At 51.0% G+C, this 14,026-nt stretch overlaps 1 protein-coding gene across 2 annotated transcripts in view; it reads right to left on the bottom strand.

Moving 5' to 3' along the window:
• Positions 1 to 5,117, bottom strand: part of ATL1 (atlastin GTPase 1) — a 32,404-nt gene extending 27,287 nt beyond the window's left edge. For both annotated transcript variants that reach the window (XM_037395454.1, XM_037395455.1), the window contains exon 1: positions 4,961 to 5,117. In XM_037395454.1, the coding sequence (XP_037251351.1) occupies positions 4,961 to 4,994 (34 nt within the window). In that variant the 5' untranslated portion in view covers positions 4,995 to 5,117. The remainder of the gene's footprint in view (positions 1 to 4,960) is intronic.
• Positions 5,118 to 14,026: the final 8,909 nt, after the last annotated feature.

Here is a 14,026-nt window from a genome sequence, read left to right as displayed (position 1 = left end):
AGAGCGTGGCCAGCTCAGCCCCTTTTCCCTTTGGCAGACGAAACAGGGAGATGAACGATTATGCTGATAACGTGAGTGGTTTAAGACCTTTCTGCATAAAAGACTGCTGACAGAAACAAGAGCTTGGACGATTAGTGGCCACCAAACCTGCCTGTTACAACAGACACGTCTCAAATGCCAAAGTCTCATGTGAAACTTCTTAAAGACACTTCAGTTACATGAAGCTACAGTGCCTTAGCTGGCTCTGGAGCAACAGCAAAGCCTACTGCTGTGAAATTCCCAGGCTGAGCTCATGATTAGCATGCGTCAGAGACACAGGCACACAACTGCCCTGGGAAGAAAGCAGATCAGAGGTTTTTCAATAAGTTTTTCAGGAAGTTTGAGGTCACGCTAGACAGTTACGTGGCTATGTCCATGCGAGTTCATGTGCCGGGACTGGCTGATTCAAAGGCAAGGTGGGCAACTCCCAGAGGAAACCTTACTCCCACTTGTGATCATCAAAAGACTGTCATAAGAGAGCGCTACCAAAAGGCCATTACCTATCTGTCAGGTACAAATTCTGGGCCTGCTCACCCACATCTGAGCCTAGCCAGACTCAGGTGCGACATGATGGCTGAAACGCATCTTGCAAGAATATGTCTCCAAAACTCTCACTCCACCCCCAGCACACATTTTCTGCATGGTCTTTCATCCATTTCGTTTGTCAGCAACCAGCCTCCCTCCACCACCAGTATTTGATTTAGTTACTTCTGACATGAAATTATCTTTACCCTTTTGTTGTTACAACTGCCTGAAAATAAAGTTTGGTAAATGTGCCATGAAATCCTAGGATACAACATGAAAGGCAATTACACTCTAAAGAAAATGTTTATGTATATATATACAGAGAGAGAGCCCTTTAAAACGTTTTACTGGCTCGGCTGAATTCAGCACCTTCTCTGGAGCCCCTACCCCATTTTGGGAAATTTGTGTGCAGTTACTTTATTGCTGTAACACCTAATCTTCCCTCAGCTGATAGCAAATGTGAGCGCTTCTGGCAGCAACAAAGGAGTGGGGGGGGGTCTCTTGAGTGAAGTGATTTTTGGAGGTAATCCATGGGACATCTTGTGCCTCCCAGCGCGTGACAATACCTGCACCAGGGCTCACTCTCCTGCTGGAGAATGTTTCAGTCAATGATGCAGGGGAGTTAACATAAGGCCCGCTGCCTATGAACATCACCCAGGCCCTAAACAACATTTACATGCGCTGCTTCCCACCCACAACCAACTCCAAGTGCTGCTTCCCTCTTCCATTAATCAGGCAGGCAGCCAACGCCGAAGCTTCTAAGGCATGGAGCATGACAAGGGCACCATGTCACCACTGCGAGGCAGCCTCAGGGCACCTCGGTTCTTCCCCCCAAAAGGGGAAAGGCAGGCTGATCTCACTCCTGCTCATCTTGCAACGGGTCAGACCATGCTATTCAAATTCTTGGTACAATGCTGCTGCCTCAAAACCAACGGCACAATGACCAAGTACCATATTTAGCTTGCAATTGTTGTCTTGTCTCTTCTTTCAAGTCCCAATTTTCTTTTCTCATTTACACACTAGTAATTTGGTTGTGAATCTTCTCATATCTAGTGGCTTTTTGTGTAAAGGCCCATCTGTCTGAAACATCTCAGCTTTCACTTTTCAGGAGGTTCCCAGCATTCAGAGTCACAAAGAAAAGCCAGTAAGTGGAATGTGAATACCTACCATAAAAGGTCAGAAACCAAATAACAAACAGAAGGGATGTCAGCCTATCAGTTGGAAAGAAAAAAAACAACCAAAAAAAAGGACTACCAAAACCATCCTTTTTTTCTTTCCAGTTTAACCCATTGCTGTGCAGTCTGAAAGTGTGGTGTTGGTGATCTCAGCCTGGCCTGCGCTGGAGAGGAGTCTCTTCTCCCTGAAGTTGCTTGGCCATTCCTGACAATCAGGCCCCTTTCGGAGCTCTCATAGATCTTACATTCAGTTTGAAAATCCTGACCAAGAAGTATATATAAACTTCTGTAATCCCTTTTATGGCTTTAAGACCGAATTCTTGACGAGTGGGTCATTCCAATTACAACACAGGCCATGACAGGAAACATGAGAGATTTCACACAATTTGTTCCAGCCTGTGCTGTTTAAATGAGTGACTGGGAGCAGAGTTCTCTAATGCCTTTAGCGTACCAGGGCGAGCAGGCTGCTGAGCATCTGCAACTGCAAAGCATGAAGAATTTCAGAAAAAAAATCAGTGTAATCCACTACAAGCCTTCATTGAGTTGGCTGGACTTCACCGTGCCAATCAGGATTTAGACTAACGATCCTTATTTTGGGAAGCACAGGGTCCTAAGAAACTATATGTGATTTGTTCATCTCAGCTCCCTCAGCCATTCATCCAGCAACTAGCAGCCGTTGTGATGTCTATGCACCACTTAGCACATTCGGTAAGAGCGCCTTAAATGATGCATAACCTTATTCTGACCTTCTGCCCAGGGCTAAATCCTACGCTTGATGCATTACATGCCCCTACACAAAATGTACATATGTGACAGTAACCCAGCTTTAACAGCTGACCAGGGGCAATTTCTTCTGGGTGCCATGCACACACTGACCCTAATTTGCTCTGTGATCTTTAAAAAAGCAAATTATTTTTATGAAACAAAGGAGGAAGGTTGCACTAAGCAGTTGCCTGTTTTCAGGCCTGATTAACCAGAGAGTAACTAGGACAAAGTTTGATCCGTTTCAAAATAGCATAATATTTTTAATGACCCATAAGCCCACTTTTAGAACATAGCAAGGACTTTCTACTTTCTGCCTTAGTTTGAGTAAAAGCCTGAAACTCCTCCTTTGCCAGCTACGCTGAAAAATGTAGCAGCAGCAGAGTCACCCCACAGACTGATGTCACCAGACAATGCTGCAGTCACTGGATGTAAACACATCTTTCAGGGCAATGTGGTTCTGCTGTATAAATGCACACTTTTATTAAAGCGAGCGCTTTTTTCACTTTTTTTTTTTAACCCTAGTAAAAAATACAGGCATTTTCTCTCTAATTTATTACTTGCAATGTCAACCAGCCTGACAAATTGTCAGGAAATCATTCTAGGAATAGGTAAACCCCTGTAGAAGATAGCGTATGATTTTGACCTGTGGATGCATTGCAGCAGAAGGCAGCTGATCCCACAGAGACCCACTTGGACCCATGGATGGTTCCAGATTCTTGCAAAACTTACAGAGAATCTAAGGAAGAGTTCATCCAGTCAGTGACACATCACATTTCACTCGAGTACAGCTTCGCAGCATATTTCAAATGAGGATGTGCTTAATTGTCTTGCTGGACCCAAGGCTGTACTTTCCAAGATGATGTTTTCTCCGTTTATATCCGCTTCAGCATCATTTGCATTTTCTTCTCTTGCTATCGAGATCTGACGGGAAAGCACCAGCGCGTGTACGTGTGTGCCATACTCAACACGCACAGAGACAGGACTGACAGCTCTGCGAGACAAAGCTGAGAATCTCCGCACATTCACTGAGAAGTTTTCCCTCCAGTTTACCCAAGGGTCTAACGACCTTCGTCAAGAGTCGCACTTAAAAATGGTACCAATCGAATGAGCGCTGCTCATTTCCCCCCCCCCTCCGCTCTCTCGCAAAAAGACCACCACCCGCTCCGCTTACTCAAACCACACGCTCCGTTATCTCAACGCTTCCGCACACACGTCCCCGAACTGTTAATCATTACCATGGGAAATACTACACTCATCTATTCAAATTAGAACTTAATTTGTGTAATCTAAACATCACCGCCTAGCTCACCTGCTCTGCCTGACTAGACGGGATAACCGCGAGCACCGATGAGTTCACACGGAGTAACTCCAGGGAAAGGACAAATTACACTCCTCAGCAGCCTCGACTAACGGCAAACGGCGTATAAACCCTGATTTCCTACAGAACGGGCAGCACAGCCGGTGCAGCCCTGGGGCGCAGGGTGCAGCAGGCCGGGCTGCAGTGGGTGCAGGGCAGCAGGAGCCCCACGCCCGGCCGCCGCAGCCCGCAGCCCACCCGTGGGCCCAGTGGGGCGCTGGTGGTGGCCCCGGCCCGCCGCAGGTGGCTGCAGAGCCGGGAAGGGAGCCCTGCGGGGAGACACGGCTGAACCCCGCTGCCTGGGACCCCGCTCGGCCCCCGGCCACGCTGCCCCCGGCTCCCCCCGGCTGTGCTGGGGGGTGTGAAGGGATGGGTTTAGAATGGCCCCGCTCCGAGGGGGCTGACACGCCAGCAAGCCCGGCAGCCCCCGGAGATTGTGGGACACCCTCCGCAGGAGCGACCTGCCGGGGAAGGCCGGCGGCTCCGAGGCAGACGGGTGTCCCGCCGAGGCGGGGCGGTGGCTGAGGTGACAAGCCCCGTCCGCAGCGGGGCTGCGGGCAGCTGGGGGCGCCGGGCCGGGGCAGGCCGGCGGGGAGCCGGGGCGGCCGAAGGGGCTCCCCGCGGAGGCGGCCGCCGGCCCCGTGCGGGCGCAGGGCCCCGCGCACGCCAGGCCGAGGGCGGCGGCGCGCCAGGGGGCGCCTGGCCCGCCCAGCACGGCACCACCGGCACCCCCGGCCCCGACCCCCGGCGCCGCCGCCCGCCGGCGGCAGGGGAGGGGCAGGCGGGCGCCAGCGGCTCCAGACCCCAGAAGGCGGGGGCGGTGCGAGATGCCCGTCCGGCGCCGCGGAAGGAGCGGCCCGCCGCTGCCACGGCCCCCTCCCGGGGCCGCTGAGCCCCCCGCCGCCGCCCCGCCCCGGCGGCCCGGGCCCAGGCGGGTCCGGGCGCGCCCCCCGCCCCGGCCGCCCCAGCGTGGAGCGGGCCGCGGGCCGCCGCAGGCCCGGCATTGTTCACGGCCGCGGGGCGCGCCCGCCCCGCCCGGGCTCGCTCCCCCCCCTCCGACCCTTCCCCGGGGGCCGCCCCAGCGCCCCCCGCCGCCTACCCCAGCTGCTCCTGTCCCGGCGGTTCCGGGCCATGGCGGGGCGCGGGGCTGCCCGGGCCGCGGCGGCTGCGGGAGGCTCCGTGCGCGCTCCGAGCCGCGCTGCGTCTGGCGCGGCTGCCGCGGTGGCGCGGGGCGGGCGGGGGAGCCGGCAGCAGCATCCCCGCCCGCCGCTACGGCGTGGCACGGCGCGGCACGGCGCGGCACGGCACGGCGGCCCGCCGCCCCTGGGGCACCCGCCCCCGCCGCACACGGGTGTCCGCGCTCAGGGCAGCCACGTGTGGGGCTTCTGGCAGGGACGGCCGTGGGTTGGGCGGGGGTACATCCAGGGGAACCCACTTCCCGGGGTAGCCGCACCCAGAGGTGCCCCCGCACCCGGGACATGCGGCACTGTCATGGGCATCCACTCACGGGGTCGTGGGGGGCACCCAGCACAGCCAGGAGGCACCCACACCCTGGGTTACTCCAACCAGGGCACTGGGGTCATGGGGGGGTAGCCACATGGTGGGCACCCACACCTGGGGGCACACTTACGGGTGTCCACCCGCAGAAGGCGTGTCCACCTGCAGCACCAGGTTCATCTGGGGCACCCCCATGGGCACCCCGCCGTGGGGAGGCACTGGGCACACAGCTCCCCACTCAGCCTGCCCAGCGTGGGACGGGCTGGGGCTCACACATCACCCACACACCTTCCCGGGCGGGCACAGGCACAAATACCAACCCCACACACCGCCCGGGCTGGCATCACCCACAGGCACAGAGCACCCAGGTGGGACAGGCACCCCAAAGCGGAGCCACGCACCACAGCTCGTGCACACACAGAGCTCAGACACACTGTGTGCCCTTCCCGGGGCATGTGGCAAGCGCACAGGTTCACATGGGCTGAGAAAACACCAGTGGCTCGGCCAGCTCCTGCCCCCCTGGTTCTGGCTGTGCCAGCAGCACCAGACATGTGCTGCACATGTAAAGATGCAGCGCGACGATCCAGGCTTGGGCACCCCTGGGGAAGATCCAGCTGCAGCACAATGGATAAGATGCACCTTCCCTCCAGATTCCCTCTACCAGCAAGGGCTTGTCCCCTCATATTTGGGATCGATTCGGTGCTCTGCCACATGAGACCATGACTCAACCGGAGTGCACGGGAGCACCCGGGTGCGAATTGCCTGGGAGCAGGGGTGCTGGCCCCGTGCCCCAGCTGCCCTGAGGTGCCCCTTGCACCCTCAGCCAAAACATCCCACCTGGAGGGACAAAGGGAGGATGTTCTGTTTTCTTTTTCTTTGCCTTCCCACGTTCTCCTGCCAGCTGCAGCCTCCCAGGCCTGCATTTATTGTGCAAACCCAGGAAAAGTGTGGAAGCCCTTTGCGACGCCAGCTGCAGAAGAGCTCACCCACTGCCACCCACACCGCGCGGACCAGCACGTGGGTGAGCATCTGGTCCTCAGCTGGTGCTTGCCCAGGCTTTTGATGCCAACAAGCTGCTGGAGTTGACCTGTCTCTGAAGCCGCAGCATCGTGCTGCTCTTCAGAAGAAGCATGGCATAGCGCTCAAGGAACAACTGAACAAACTTGAAATGTGGCAGTCACCGGAGGATTATACAGGCCAAAATTTGGAAGGATGGGAAGGGAACTGAGCCCCAGACTGTATCTGCAAGAGGAGATTTTGGGAGAGTGCTGCTTGTTTTTGCATGGTGGCCTGCGACCGCTGCACAAACCCAATGGCCATCCAGCTTCGTTGGATACACAGGAACCTGCAGGATCCGCTCTTCATTTTTGAAAGTGGGAAGAACATTCAAAAGCAAACCAGTTTTCAGTTCCAGGCAACTCATCCATGCCAAAGCCATGTGTTGTTGCGCTCCCATTGATATGCTGATACTTAATTTGTAAATGCCTTCTCCGATACTTGGTGACTGCCTCCCCTTGGCTTCATCCCTGTGTTTACAGCTTAGGAGTGAAACATATAATTTCAGCTCGGTGAAGTGCCGGCTCACGTGGCAGGCAGCTGAATCCTTCTGCCCGTGGCTGCTGGGCACTGTGACCGCGACGAGCTCAGCCTCTCGTGGTCTTTGCAGAAGCTCCCTTGCCATTTTTATAAATAATCCCTGAAATTGCATGTGCCGGTTGCTGCTTTGAAGCAGCGGAGAAGCGATTGGCATTGTGAGGGGGGATTTCTTACACTGGAGATTGTCAGGGGGGTTCAAATAGGTTGAAAGAGGAGATTAAAAGAAAAGCAGCTGGGAAACGGAGAGGAAAAAAAAAAAAAGAGCATGGAAGAGATCTGTTAATTTGAAAGTCTAATTAAACTGAGATGGGCTCAGGTCCTGTTTTTCTCGTTCCCTTTGAGAACTGCTGCTTAGGTCAAGCTTGTGCTGCCCCATTTACTGGCCTTTTTTCCCTTTCTTTTTCCATGATGACACACGGTATCAAAATGAAAGTGGAGAGGTTTGATCCTGTACTGTGCCACAGGGATTGTCTGCATGAACTCCCAAGGCCTTTTCCTGCATTATTTCCTGTGATCCCAAGTTAGAGGGTTTTGCAGATAATTATTTTTCAGGGAATGACTCAGCACTGGTTCATTTTCACCCACTACCCATCCCTTTGCTTCACCGATTCATCCTTCCATTATTTTTCCATTTGCAAACAGCCCTTCCTAGGAAGCATCCTTACGTTCTCGCTGCCCAAGTGGCCAGATCACAAAGAGCAGGTGCGCTGAACAGGGACTCAGTGGAAGGATTCTTGAGGAAAAAAGTCCTAAATGGGTGAAACGCAAAAAGAGAAAATACCCTGCAGAAAGAAACCACAGCCGGGGGGTCCTGAAGCTGGTGTGCCAGGAGATACAGTGCTGAAAACACCCCAGAATTAGGAGAGAACCTGGATTTAAATCCATCTTGAGTCCCACTCACACAGTTTGCAGGAGCGGTTTCGTAATTCACCTTGATTCGACTGGCCCACTTACCCAGGCAGCATTTACAGTTCCTTTTCATATCCCCAGTCCTTCGCAAACAGAAACCAGCTGCGTTGTGCAATACTTATGTAAGAGGTGGGAAAGGGACGCTACAAAATCTCTGCTCTTTCTCAGGTACCACCAAGTACTCGCCGGGGCTTGCTGCTGAGGGAAACCATGCCATCCGTGTGAGTTTTCTTTGCTGTGACACAGACAAGGTGCTGTCTTAACCCCAAGTGACAGATCTGTTCGTATGGTGGTTATACAAGGTTCTTGAATATGTTCGTTTCTTCCCTGCGGTTATTATTATCACTTCTGCCTTCTCGGTCTTTACTCTCTCACTGCTTCTGCTTGACTGCATGGGAAAGTAAAAGGAATAGAGATCTCAACTGTGTTTGAAGAGCATTGCAAGGGGATGTCTCCCAAGCAGTTACGCTCTGCAACATTGATTTGTCATTGTCGTTTTAATTTCTGCGCCCCTATTCTTGGGTTAAGAGGCCACAATTCCTCACAAACACCAAAAAGTGATAAACCAGCATCAGCGTTTTCCCTGCTCTTCTGGAAAGCTGAAGCTTTCCTAACATCTTCCTGGTTTTCTCTTACTGAAATATTTTTAAGTGAAGCAGATCTTTGTTGCTTAGGAAATCCTTCTATTCCTGCTGTTCCTATTTCTCACCCTGAACGGGGCGTTATGATCGCCTACATTTAGATGGGGCTTGCAGCCAAAGGAATTATCTTTGCTTCTTCTGTAAACATGATTGCACACTATGGCTGTAACAGAGCCATCATATTTCATTCATGGAGCAGACAGAATTTCAGCAGCTAATTAAATGACTTGTTTAATCAGCCTTTGTGAAGATCCTTCCTTCTGGAAGATGCTCTGTAAAGTGAAGGAACTACTGAAGAATACAAAAAGCCCAAAACTTCAACCAAAGCAGCCGCAGCATGTGTTCAGACACAGGCCTGGTTTTTACTTCGGGGGCTGCCATTGCACCGCCTGGGTCTGGTCAGCGCTCAGCACCAAAATGACGAGATATTGCAGAAGTCCAGCAAAAAATGCAGCTTTTCTCATCTGAGTTAGACTGTTTAGGCCGGTTTCCAGTAGGTTCCTCAGCACCAAACAGCATCCTCAGGACTCTGGCAAGGTTTTGCTGGATTTGAATAAAATACCCCACTCTCAGCTGTGGGTTCAGACAATTTCGCGGACCCAGCTGCACGTGCCTCAGTGCTGTATCTGGAGCCTCACCGCTTGCTTGCAGCCCCAGGTTATTCTTTTCTGTCCCAAGCACTGAGGCACACCAGCATTGCAGGACTAACCACAACCTTCCAAGATTTTTCTTCCTTCCTCTCTTTTCTCTTTAGAGGTCAGTAAGATCTCTTCTAAGCCCAGCTTCCCACCTATGCCTGATATTAGTTTTAATTTGTTCTTTCTCCCCTGTACTGACAGGCAAATAGACACTATATTCAAAACATCTTTCCTCGGCAGTCTCTCTCTCTTTTTTTTTTTTTTTTTTTTTTTGCAACGTGGCTTTAGTGAGTCCAAGCCAAAACCTGTGTGTGCCAAGTCTGATTGTAGGATTTCCCCCTGAAGATACACCTCATCCAGGGAAAGGGTTCCAGCTCCTTTTCCATCTTGGCAGAAACAACTAAATCACCTGCCTGCATGATTCAGCAAGATATTTGCCATATGTTCCAGCCAGGTTTGTGCACCTGGAAACAGGGGGAGCAGCCAGGTTTCCCTGCAGTACTCTGAAGTCCCCTTGTTGATGCTGCTTTTAATTGAACAGTCTCCTGCATCCTCGTGCTGAACGGTTACTGTTGGCGGAGCTGCCTGCTTCACCTCTGCCCTCCCGCGCGTGCACGTGGGAGGGAACATCCAGCTGGTTTCCTTCCTTTGAATGCAAACAGCACAATCAGCTGCAAAGTCTCCTGAGAGACAGCTACGTAAACAGGGTGACACAAAAATAATGTATAGCCACTAGCGCTCCTGTTCCTTCCGTGAAAAACAAACCCTTGCACAAGGGCCTCAGTTAAAGCTGGCATGAGGGTCTGAGCTGTGGTTTTATTTCATTCTGCTCCTGCAAGGGAGCCAGGTCTCCTGACAGCCTGAAAAAAGGTTTTGGTCCATTCCCAGAGCATCTCAACAACGATGCTGGAGAGATCCTCAATCTATGGGAGACTGATGCCTTCTGGAGCAAGTGAATTCCCATGCTAGCGTCTAACAGGCCTGGATGCCATCTCCTCCTTCTTCTCTTCCCCAAGGCTGCTCCCTTGGCTGATTCCTTGCATCCGTTTTTCCAAGACCTCTCCCTCTTTCTGTTTTTGCCACAGAAATAGCATGCTCCTTTCATCAGAGCCCCTTTACCCAAGCTCTTTTTTTTTTTTTCCAGGCATCATTTGTGCTTGTCATCATGTGCCCACAGCAACTGCCATCCCACCTGTCCCAAAGGACCATTTTAGCAGTGAGGGACTGGTAGGGACCCTGTGAAACCTGCCCTATCCCTCTTATTCTGGGTCCCACTAGCAGAGCTCAGCAGGCAGGTAAAGCAGCATTAACAGCACCGAGAGCTGCTGAGGTGATGCTGAAAAGCTTTAGTATGTTCAGCATCCTGCCTGTCACAGGCAGAATGGGACCCAAGGGCAGGAGGCTGCCAGCAGAGAGCCTGGAAAAAGCTTCTCTGTGGGCCCCTCGCTCATGGCCGTGGGGAGACGGGGTGTAGCCACAGTGTGTGTTTCATCATGGAGGAAAACCAGCCTGAAAAACCCAAACCACAAACTTTGGGGAAAAAAAGCTACATCTTGAATCATAGGGAAGATGCGGCAGCATTTCTTGAGAGCATACTCTGTCTCCTCAACAACAAAGTTTGATGCAAAATACAGTGTATTGCAGGAATCAATGAAGGGGAAAAGCTGCAGGTCCTCTGGTTGATTCATGCAGCTGATCTATTTTATTATTCAAACACACAACAAACGTGAAGCAATCTCACAGAATGGTTTTGAGCACCTTCCACGTGAGATTGTTAGACTATGTGAAATTAAAGACATTTTAGCAGTTTGATAAAAACTAGGGCTGAAGTACTTTTCCTTCCTGCTGCTGTTTCATAGCTCAGAGTTCCTCGTTTGAAAACGAACATGCATTCACACACACAGCACATTCTGCTGCTTTTAAAATGACCTTTATTATATTGTTCAGTTAGAAATTTCTACAGTTTTGCATCTACCATTACCAGATGAATCTCGATGTCTCATTAAAAAAAATCTTGGCTGTTCTTCCTCTCAAGACTACAATGCAAACAGATTACATTCTCTGATCCTACATAAGGCCTGATGTAAAACCACTTAACATTCCTTTTAAGGTTGGGACCCATTCAGAGGAGAGATGCTGCATAAAAGCACATTCCTTAACACGCTTGACCAGAAAAGCAACGTGGTCTAGGGTGGAAAATGCAGAGTGGGAATCAGCGGGTGCTCAAGTGGACGTGCCTGGCAGCGTACGGTGTCCAGCCATACCTTGCACCATACGCCTTGCACAGCTCGTTTACCTCCATTTTTCTAATCATGAAATGGTGATAGTAATACAGTCCTGGTGCTGCTCTTATTTACTTACGTATGTTTTCCAGTAGGGCTTCCAACAGGGACTGAGACCCAGCCGGGGGAAGGAGGACTGAAGCTCAGATCACAAGGCAGGCTCTGAGAGCTCATGCTTCACCACTGTCGATACTGGATGGGAAACTACACCTCCAGGTGGGAAGGGAAACTTAACCCAGCAAGGACAAAATAGTGGTCAATGCAGGAGCCTTTGCATTAAATTGCAGTCGTTGGACGGCCCTTGGATCTGTAAGACGTTCTAGAAGGCCAAGTCTTAATGCACCATCTGCTACTGGAAAATGAAATGGCCTCTTTCCTGTGCTGTCATCTGATGGCTTGTCAAGAGCAGCAAATCAGTAGAGTGGAAAGTGGCATTCGAACCCTTAGCCAAGGAAGAGAAAAGAAAAAGGACACAAACAGCTCGGTATCAGGAGTGCAGGAAGCTAATTTATGGGGGGAGAGGTAATTGTTTTGTTAAAAATCACTTGAGGAAATACAGCTCCCTAATGGGAGCTCCCTAATAGTTTCTTCTTTATTTGCTGGGTGTTCAGGAAAACTTAACATATTTATGTTGGAGAGAACATACAGGATGCAGAAGCCTTTCAGAGCACAAGGGGAAATTAAATGCGTATCTCTTTCAGTTAGCAGTGCTGTGCTCCCCTGTTTCTCTGGAAGCAGGACTGTTCATATTTTTTTGCAGCCTGCTTCTGACACACACATTTTCAAATAAGCTCATAAATAAAACCCCAGTGAAATCAAATGCCACTATGCAACTCCCAAGAGTCTGCATATGCTGTCTTTCAGTTTAACCTAAAGCAACATGCTGATCCTAATGAGTTATGCTATAGAGCCTATGTTTTGAAGGAAAAGCTTATGCAATCAACACCGCTGTTCCAGGTACTTGCATGTGGGATTTCTAAATGTGCTGGAGTAAGCTTAAAACCCAGGCTCCATTTTAAACTGAATCAGTACCCAGCTACTTTGTCGATAGACTATATTGGACCTGCATGGGCTGTCTGGCTGCCAAAGAGGCAGAATCTGTTCTTAAATAACCAATCCAGTACCACAGAGACTTGTACATCTGGCATCCATTTAATTTTTTTCTACCTAGCTTTTGCAAACGTATTTCCTGCGTTGAGTATGTGGTATTTTTTGCGCCTAGAAAATCACACCTCTTTTTAGGCCTTAATGATTTTACATGCAGCGAATACTACTGCTAATTCCAGCATTCCTCTGCTCCATATCCCCACCTTTGGGTTTCTTGAATTGTTTAGCACTCATTTGAGAGACCATAGGTGAGTTTTGCAGAGAGTTTTGCCTGCTTTGTTGAAAATAATTGTTCTCCAAAGAGGGAAAGGCAGATACAAAATACTTTCCATCTTGCAGTTTCACAGAAGCTTTCTTTGACTTTAGGAGCCCGAGGAGACAAGTCCCAACAAGTCCCAGTTAATTCTAGTGTGACTATCACGGAGCTGACTGCCCACAAAGCTAAATACCGGGGTGCTTGATTAGCCCGCGGGAAGGATTACGTGATGCGGCTGCAGGGTTGCAATCCAGACTGTAAAGGATAAGACTCACTGACCCAGGGAGTCCTGCATAGCCCGTGTCCCTGTTGTCCCCAGCTGGTACATCCTCCTCCTCCTCCTCTTCTTCCTCCTGTCACACCTCACAGCGTCTCTGGGGGCAGGTCAGCCTCCGGCACCCAGCTCAGTTTTGCTGTGGCAGCTGCGATAACCCTACCAGGACGTACACAAAAGAAGAGCTTCAGTGTGTGAGGTGGAAAGCTCATCCTGGTGTTTGGCAGACACATACACGGATACAAATATGTTATGTATATGTGATATAGGCAAGCTGCGGGCTTTCCTCCTGCCTCAAACCAAGGGGCACAGGCCAACAGCCTTGCCTACCCCCACACTTGTCTCCCCACAGCAAAGACATAGACCTGTTGGAGCAAGTCCAGAGGGGGCCATGAAGATGCTCAGAGGGCTGGGGCACCTCTGCTGTGGAGACAGGCTGGGAGTTGGGGCTGTTCAGCCTGGAGAAGAGAAGGCTGCGGGGGGACCTGACAGCACCTGCCAGTGCCCAAAGGGGCCGACAGGGAAGCTGGGGGGGGCTTCTTACAGGGGCATGGAGTGACAGGACAAGGGGGAATGGCTTTAAACTGAAAGACGGGAGATTCAGAGTAGATATAAGAGAGAATTTTTTTATTATGAGGGTGATGAGGCACTGGCACAGGTTGCCCATGACCTGCAGAATCAGACTCCACAAACTTATCAGATTGTAAAGTAGGTATGTTTATTCAGCGCTGGGCAGCACCAGGGGTAGTCCCACCAAAGCCGTGCATGCCTGGGGCAACAACTTGCCTCAATTTATACAATCAAATGGTGCGTATACATAAGATTCCCAAATACACCTATACATATTAATAACCTAGCCCCACTTCACATTAAAATTAGTTTCAAGAAGTCATTTCCATAAGTCCTTCCCAACTGCACTTGCATAGTGTCTCTTGGTGGGGGTCATGGGGATGCCCTTGCTCTGA

Source organism: Falco rusticolus, chromosome 7, assembly GCF_015220075.1.
Source record: "Falco rusticolus isolate bFalRus1 chromosome 7, bFalRus1.pri, whole genome shotgun sequence".
Taxonomy (NCBI): domain Eukaryota; kingdom Metazoa; phylum Chordata; class Aves; order Falconiformes; family Falconidae; genus Falco; species Falco rusticolus.
This window is presented reverse-complemented; position numbering and strand designations above follow the sequence as displayed.